At 33.9% G+C, this 9,590-nt stretch overlaps 1 protein-coding gene across 1 annotated transcript; it reads left to right on the top strand.

Annotated features, from left to right (window-relative positions):
- The first annotated feature begins 1,425 nt into the window (after positions 1 to 1,425).
- On the top strand, positions 1,426 to 9,352 carry LOC148597549 (uncharacterized). Its single transcript, XM_088563794.1, has 5 exons — positions 1,426 to 1,583; positions 3,212 to 3,356; positions 4,520 to 4,747; positions 7,111 to 7,327; positions 9,125 to 9,352. Exons 1-5 carry the CDS (start codon positions 1,526 to 1,528, stop codon positions 9,329 to 9,331), a joined length of 855 nt encoding a protein of 284 aa, XP_088419920.1. The 5' UTR covers positions 1,426 to 1,525; the 3' UTR covers positions 9,332 to 9,352.
- Positions 9,353 to 9,590: the final 238 nt, after the last annotated feature.

Genomic DNA, 9,590 nt, shown 5'->3' on the forward strand with positions numbered 1-9,590 from the left:
CATTTTCTTTTTGTTATGACTGATGAAACATTTTTTAGCATTGTGGCAGATAAAATGTATTTCTCGTAGAAAGATTATGGGTTGATTGAGACATTTTGTGTTTGTATCAGTCAAAAACGACTGTGTATGAACATGTCAGTCATTATTTTGTCTAGAAGTATTACCTGTGTATTTGTTCACTTTTGTTGAAGAACTTTTGGTAATCTCTGAAAGTATTTACTCTTTAGATTAATTTTATACGCTGATGTATATATTGTGTTTCACGATATTCCTTCATTTATCTAATCCATTAATTATGTAATTTGTTATATGGACTTCTTTTTGACATTCCCCTTGAACTAATGCCTAGAGTTCATAATTTTATGGAAATAAGAATTTGATGCAATCCTCCCTCACTACAATCGCTGATAAAGTGATATTTTGATTTATGGTTATTGAATGGACAACTTTTGTTGGAAAGGGTTAACAGGAGGTAATTACATTATGATCATATTGTTGAGCATGTACCCATCTAATCTAGGATTAAGCCAGTATACCACATATCATTGATTTTGTTGAACCATCAAATTAAGAAGTGACTAGAAGTTTGACTAGAAGTTTGAAACAAATATAAACTACTGAATTAAAGAAAAAAAATACCAACTAGTTTCTTTCCCTGGTTTATACTGAAAACATTACTGACGGGCCAACACAATTGATCTTTTTCGTATCAGATACCATTTATAATTTGGAATAACTCTTGGTTATAACGCATTGAATTTTGAGCATTTTCATGTTTTGTATCCGTTGATTTTATCTTTCCCCTTTTTTAAAAAAAAATAATTTTGTGCAAGGCTTATTCTTTATTAAACTCCTTTCTATTTATATATCTAAAAATAACACATTCGTTGACGAAATAGGCAGGAGGTGATTTATCTTTTAATTTCTAATGTATGTTTTTTATGAAAAAAATCATTTAATTAGGTAATTACGGAAAGCCTAGCAACAGAGCACAAGTCTTGAATTCAGTGATATATTTTTATCATATTCAATTTCATTGAAGCCTGTCAGGTATTCATTTCAAACAGGATCAAATCAATTTAAGTTACGTAGATGTTGACCTTAGATTTATGTAAGATGACTTAACAGACTACCAAAATTTTGCAAGAGTCTTGTCCCACGGCTTAGGTGGTTTTCCGACTTATGACTTTAAAACAAGACTATTGACACAGAAAATTCTGGTCAGAAGAATAAGTGAAGATTGGCTACAGCTTTACTCGTTTCATAATTTATAAAGATGTTATCGTAATTCTACAATCTAAACTGTTTTTGAATTGTTTTGGTTGAATTTTCATATTATTTTAGCACTTGAAAATTACACAGTGACATTGCTTGCTGTACAACTATTTCTACGGACTTGACTGATTCTTAAATGGATTTGAACTCTACTGCTAAAATTTAGAACGGATTTTCGTCGACAGATAAAGCCAATATATTCTGATATCTAGGACAGACTGATAAGAGGGGATTCATTGTGAACAACATAATGGTGACATTTCTTGTCATATATTTGAGCTTAATTACTCCTTACGGAGTGTTATGTGGTAAGTTTTGAACTTTCCTCAAATTGATTTACTGAATATTGTTACCTTGTTTTGCAAAAAAATCTCTGAAGGTTGACAATGAGTGTTGCATTATTTTTAATTAATCATTTGGCAATAAATCCAATGATTATTACGAAGGGTAGACGTAAAAATAATAGCAGTGATAAGACCTACACTGCGACTAAATGGAAAACCATGAATCCATACAAACAACGTTACATAGCTGGATCTGCAAAATGTACTATCAAACCTCTTTCAAAACGTTTAACTTCTTTACTCACAGCTGTTAAAGAGGGTCTTACCACAAATTTGTTACCCCCGTAGTGGTATCAATGCAATGTGGATCTTGAAATATTCAAAGATCTTCTGCAGACTCTCAATTCAAGATAATTATCAGAATAAAATAACATTAAGACTAATGATTTTTAAATCGGTATACATTGTACTTCTAATCCCAATACTTAGTTGAAATCCCGACTTAAAAACATTATACATCGTTGTTTCTCAAAAAGCCTATATTTAAATATATAGTTCTAGGTAGAGATTCCTCATACTTTGTAAATATCATCCAAATCATCTTCTAAATATTCATAAGAAGATGTTTCCAAAATGCTGGGATTAGTGATCGACAACATATTTGTTCAGTGTAGTGGACCCGTTTTTCAACAAACGGTCGCCCTTCCAATGAGACGTTGTGTCCTATACTTGTTGACCTATTACTTCACTCTTATGAGGCGGACTTTATAGCTTATCTTATCCGAAAGGGAGAACATCGTTTAGATGGGTCCTTTTACTCTCAGTTTCCGCTATGTCGATGACCTAAACAATCCTAGTTTCGGGGATTTGATACATCGCATCTCCTCCCAAATTCTCGGGGAAAAAGATACTACAGACACTGTGAAGTTGGCCTCGTGTCTTGATGTACACTAAGAGATGGATGGTAAAGAAAAATTATGGGCCAAATTTAACAACAAACGTGATGTTTTCTTTCAGAAAAGTCAACTTTCTTTCATTCTTTCAACACCAGTGTATGTGGTTTTCATATCATAGCTCATACGTTATACCAAAGCTTGCCGTAACTACGCAGACTTTTTGTATCGCGCTAGAATTCTTACAATTAGGCTTCTGGAACATGGTTATGTTGCTACAAGATTGAAGTCATCCCAAGTTTTATGGTCGTCATAATGAACTCGTTGATCGTTAAGGTGTATTCCTCTGCACAATGAAAACTAATTTGTTCAACGTGTCATAGTTTTCCTTTCTTCTTTCGTCCTCCCAGGACTTGACTTTTTTATGAGCAACTCGTCGGGTGTTTCTAGAGAAGCAGAGGACACTCAAACAACCCCTGCATCTGGTCTATGCTCCAATTTTAGTGGGGTCTGAGCTGCTCATTTACTTTTGTTACTTTGTATGTAATATTTTAGTTACTTTATGTTCTTTGTAGTGTTTGTCTGTTTTCCATGTCTGGTCATTGTCCACGGATACACTCTTTTCATATTCGCTAGAAGCTTTGTTCCCTTGATTACTTTTTCACGTTGATAAGGATAATGGGTTTTGTGCTTAATGTATTCAATTTTGATAATCTTTTTTTTTAAATCTGCTTTTAATTATAAATACATGTATTGTAGCTACTTTTGGTCAGGCGGTACAAGCAGGCACGGTTACAAGCCACTACATACACGAAGCTTCCGGCATTTGTGCAAGTAGGAAACATCCTGGAGTTTTGTTCACACATAACGATTCAGGTGATACTCACAGAATATATGCTATCAGGTAAATGGCTTTAGACTTGTAAATCGTATAAATAAAACAATGAATGACCCTTACATGAATCAAGCACATTTGTTTGTCCATTCAATTTTCAAAATTCGTGTTTGGCACAACAGCAAGATTACGAGGATTTTCATGGAAGACAAATGTGTTTTAAAACGTATTCTTCCTATTCAGATCGCAAGCTCCTGTTCTATTAAATGTATATTGCTTTGTAATATACAGCAATGTTAAGAATGACATAAAGAACATAGAAAGCACTATAAAACACTCATAATAGAGGAAAACAACTCGTTGATAAACACATACTTAAATTGATTTGTAGGAAACGTTTCTGAAAAAAGTAATAAGCGGAAACAAGATGTGAACGGAAATACATAAAGATTAATCCAAAGAAAAAACTAGACAGGGAAAAAGACACACAAAATAATCTCAAAAACTCGTACAAAGAAACGATAAATATGTATGAGCAACCCTTACTCCACTGAAAAATTAGAAGCATGGATAAATAACACCAGCCAGGAGAAAAACGCCATTTAAGTTGCTTGGAACATGTCACATCAGGGTAAACAAATGAGAAAAGAAAAAAACTATGCACGTTGAAGAAATTTGTTATCGTGATGTAAATGCATACACCATAACGATCCACGAGTTCATGATGACGATCCTAATTTTTTTGTTGTGATGACTATGATATTGCAGTAATATAACACTTAACCAGAAATCTAAATGTAAGCAGTCGATAACAGTACACGAAGTCTGAGCTATTTTGGCGAACTCTTGCATTGCGTCTGGGTTGTGATATAAAAACTTCATACGCGGTTGTCTAAGAGATGTTGTCACGTGTGAAAGAAAGTTTACAGTACAGGATGAAAAACAACTACTTTTGTGTTATATTTTGGTCACTTATTTTTGTCTTTCCATCGATCTCTAAGTGCAGGTCACGATATGAATTATGTAGTGAGTCATCTTTTTTTGATACCTTAAAACAATGAGCTACTGGATTGGATTGCCAAGACACTTGTGATGACAAAAAATGTTTTACATTATATCACATAAAACGTTGGTGTTAATTTGGTGAAAAGAACATAATATTATATAAAAAAAGATCATATAGAGTCACGTTCAAATTAAAAATCAAAAGTAATATATGTCCAACATTGCAGTGCCACATCCGGTCAGCGACTCTCCGTAATCTACATAGATGGCGCACATAGTTTGGACTGGGAGGACATCGCATGCGGACCATGTTCAAGTGGATCTGGAAACTGTATATATATTGCTGACACTGGAGGTAATACAGGAAGGGACGCTAATACTATTTACCGGGTCCAGGAACCTGATCATGTTCACACCGACCAGCATATTCATGTAGAATCAACACTCATGTTCAGGTACTATATCCTTTACACTCCTACAAGCTAAATCAGGATTTACTTTGCTACGATAATGATATTTCTGTTAGTATTGAAAGACAAAAAGCACAAGTATCCCAAACAAGCGTGCGTTTAATCTAGATATGTAAGCTTATTCGAGGAATCTGCTGCTGTATTCCTAATATCATAAGTAATAGGTATTGCACCATTTTTTTTCTTTTATGTACTAAAATATGAACTGGAAGGTTGTGATTCATAATATCTTTTTATTATTTGGTAATAATTCTAATCATGAGATTCTTCATGCTTACAGCCCTTTTTTGATTGGTCGAGAACATCGTTGTCAGAAAGTTCATACATGCATGAACTTCACCAGAACGTTTATACATGCATGAACGCCAGTCAACTTGAAACCAATATGGCGGCCGAGTAGTTCAAAAGTGTGGCAACGAACTTAACGGCATATTATAGCCGAAAGAATAGTTTATCACATGCACGTTGATTTTACTGGTCAAGTTTGTTTACAGAGAGAGTATAATTTTCAGCTCGGGGAAAGAAACTTATAAATTTATAACTGAGTCTGCCTGAATTCCCTTGAAAACACCTTGTTGTAATTTTCCTTCGTCCTTATATTTCCTAAATAATTATTTTCCTGTTGAATTGTTTACATCTCGTATTTTTTAATGTTAACTATCACTTCGTCCATCCCGCTTTCACTGTCGTTGAGCAGCCGATTATGTGTAAACATTCGTCCGCGCTCCCATACGTGTTCAAAGGAATGTGTGTGTATTGAAGCGTAAACATAAACACAGTGTATCAATATAACCGACTGAGGCTCTCAGAAGGTAACTTTGACTGTCGGATAGAGTTATATGGATTGAACAGCTATTTCCGGTCGTTCATGCTTGTATGAACGACCGAAAATAGCTGTTGAATCTTATACTATATCTAATTTATTGATACATCTTCATTTTTTTTTAATTTCTGAATAAGCTTAAAGCATGGGCTAAATATTTCGGTAATTTGTTGAAAATGCTCAGAAGGTAAATCTATTTTTAAGCACTTTAAATACGTAACAAATTATAATGATTTCTCCGATTGGAAAATTTTGCTATTATCTGTTTTAGAAATATGAATTTCAAACGATAAAAACTGCCATTTGATATAGAAAAACTCATCGACTACTGAAACAAAGAAATGGCTAAAAATAAACTATTCATGTACCGAACCAATATCGATTGTCGGTATTCGAACGCCTAAAATATCGTTATAAATAATATAAGGGTTACTGTTTTTGTATTGTTGTCTATTGTCAACTTTAAGCACCTTACAAAACGCGTGCGCTTGTAGACGTTTTTTCTTCTCAAATGACGGTAAATTTATATTGAATAGAGAGCCACTCATGCAATTTTCATCCAAAAATGCATAGTTTGCACTCTTGATGGGAATGTACAGTTTACAAGTCCAAAGTGATAAAATGGATGCTTTGTATCACTGTATTTGTTTATATCTTCCACACTGGAAAGAAACAACTTCCAGTATGATTAATAATTAGCGCTTTGAAAGTAATCAAGGCACCAAGGTTATGGCGGTAGTCAAAGACGAGACATGGAAAACAGACATACACAACAAAGAACATAAAGTAACCTAAAATCAGAAATACGAAGTAACAAAAGCAAATGACCAACTCGGACTCCAATAAAAACTGGAAGCATGGACAAGGTGCACCGGCAGGGTAAGCGTCCTCTGCTTTAAAAGAAAAATCTCAAAATAAAACCACGCCAATTCACGTACACACAGAAAAAAGCTTTGGATCAAGCTGTTGCAATTAATAATACATTTCCCATAATCCATCATTCAATAACTGGTTCCTTGTTCAAAAATACATTTCCCATAATCCATTCTTCAATAACTGGTTCCTTGTTCAAAAATACATTTCCCATAATCCATTCTTCAATAACTGGTTCCTTGTTCAAAAATACATTACATGTAAATATTACCTTGTGTCTTGTGGAAGAAACATGTTGCTTCACATATTGCTGTTTAAAGATAATAATGTCTTGAATAATTTAACATATGGACTAGCACTTGCAAATGCAGTATTTTTTTTTTCTTTTGGTCGACGGAATAAATGTTATATATGCATCAGTTTTATCCCTAAAATTGTTTCAGTTTCCTTTTCCAATGTAGATAAAGTCCTTATAATGCCTGTTTTTGTTTGAATTTTGCGGGTCACCATAAACAAGCACGGGAATTGGTAATTGGTAATACATAAACACATGCTATTTAATGAAACTGTAGAGTATGTTTGGGTTGAAAATAACTTAACACAAATAGATAAGAGAAAATATTTATCATCACATAATTTTTATTTGTTGCAGTTGGGACCAGCATGATTGTGAAACCGTGATGGTTGATCCAAACGGAGAAGTTTACGTGGTTTCAAAGGTACATGGAGGACATCATCCAAAGTTCGTTCGACTACCAAAAAGTGCTTGGGGTGCAAACCATCACGTGTATGTAAATGAGGGTGTGAAGCTTGCTATCACTCCGGATTACAGTCCAGTTGGTGGAGATATATCACCCAGCGGAACAGAGGTAAGTTCAGTTCTTAGTTTAGACACGCTGGTTACCATAATGTGGCAAAATAGTCACAAAGTTGTCACAAAAAATATACTGTACCTTGTTACCATAATGTTGCAAAATAGTCACAAAGTTGTCAGATACTGTATCTATAACAGGATTATACGGTTACTGTTCCTACTCTTCTATTGAGTTTTCCAAAATCGGGTAATTAGATTTACTAGCATTGACTATAGTGGAATCCGAGTTGCTCATTTGTTTTTGTTACTTTGAATGTATGATTTTAGTTACTTTGTGTTCTTTGTTGTGTATGTCTGTTTTCCATGTCTGGTCTTTGTCCTTGGATTGCATTTTTTTGATTACCGCTATAACCTTGGTTCCCTTGGTTACTCCTCAATATCCTTATCAATATACATTTTTGTCCAATACATTAAAGTAGCTTCATTATTGCTTATTTTTTAAAAATGATGTTGCTAATAGTGTTATAATGTTTATTTTCAATGTATTTCAGTGAAATTAAGACACAATTTACATAAATAAATATGGAATTTTTCTCTTTTTTTTTCATTGATGCTAACGGTAATAAAAGTAAAGTAATATTTTACGTATAGTGCAATGTTTTCTACTGCCTGATTCTTTCAAAGACTGACACCTAAATGAACAATTCTAAAGTGACGAGGTGCTTTTATCTTATCAAAATTCATTAACACAAGATATGAAGATTAAATAAAAAATATATGTTTATTCATACAACCCTCTTTTACTGAGGTAAATGGCATTGTCATGGTTATTGGGGTAACAACAAAATTAGCGAACACTTATCCGTTACATAGTCTTTCACTCTAATGAGGCTGACTTTACAACTGATCTAATACAAAAGAGAAATCATCGTTTGGATAAATCCATTGCTGTAAGTTTCCCCTGTATAGATGACGTATCATATTTAAACAATCCTAATTTTGGAGATTTGATACATCGCATCTACCCCAGAGAACATGAGATAAAGGATACTACAGACATTGTGAAGTCAGCCTCATATCTTGACCTACGCTACGAAATCGACTGTAAGGGTAAAATGTACGACAAACGTGATGGCTTTTCATTCAGAATTGTCAAATTTCCATTCATCTGTGGCAACACCTGCGTATGAGGTATTCATATAACAACTCATCCGTTATTGCAAAGCTTGCCTTACTATGCAGACTTTTTGTATTGGGCTATAATTTTAACAAATAGGCTTCTGTGACAGAGTTATGTGGCTACAAGATTGAAGTCATCACTACAGAAGTTTTATGGTCGTCATCATGAACTCTTGGATCGTAACGGTGAATTCATTTTCGCTTTGAAAACTGATTTGTTCAACATGTTATAGTTTTCCTTTCAACTTTCGTCTACCCCGGACTTGAATGAGCGAATTCGCGGGTGTTTCTTGAAAAGCAGAGGACGCTTACTCTACCGCTGCACCTGGTTCATGCTGCCAGTTTTTAGTGGAATCCAAGTTGCTTATTTGCTTCTGTTACTTTGTATGTATAATTTTAGTTACTTTATGTTCTTTTTTGTGTATGTCTGGGCTTTGTCCCTGGATAACATTCTCTTGATTACCGCTATAACATTAATTCCCTTGATTACTCTAGTCAAGTAAAACATAAATCTGACAGAATTGATAATAGATTTTCACATTTTTCGCGGTGATTGGATAAGCAATGATATTTTAGCAACTACTTGAATTATTTGTAATTATTTTGTTCCTATGTTTTTCTAGTTAATATATTGTATTGTCCCAATACTACAAAAATGTACCCGCCGTTTCAGATTTTATTGAAAACGTACGGAAAGGTGTACTACTGGGATATACCTGACAAGAACTACTATGCGCATGTCACACAGTATCCACAAACATTGCCTTATCATGGGGAGAAACAAGGGGAATCTGTCTGTTGGGAAGTGCATGCTAATGGATACTACACACTCTCTGAAGGTGCCAATGTTCCACTATGGTATTACAAACGTTTGAAATAGAATTAAATCAATATCTGATTACTCAATTCATCTTATTTAAGAAAGGTAATCATAATTAATGTATCATTCTATGTGAGGAGATAACACTTGCAGATATGATTGTTTGGTTACTTAGTAATTGTATGTACCTTTCGTATCTCACAGTTTCACATGTCATTTTATTCAATGGCAGTTCACTCTGGTGAAAATAATTTTTTATCTTTTTGAACATTTGTCAATATAATTTGTATCTCATGAAATTCACACAGAAAAACAAACA

This window comes from Perna viridis, chromosome 15, assembly GCF_037379345.1.
Source record: "Perna viridis isolate PV_CMFRI_1.1 ecotype Kerala chromosome 15, ASM3737934v1, whole genome shotgun sequence".
In the NCBI taxonomy this organism is placed as follows: domain Eukaryota; kingdom Metazoa; phylum Mollusca; class Bivalvia; order Mytilida; family Mytilidae; genus Perna; species Perna viridis.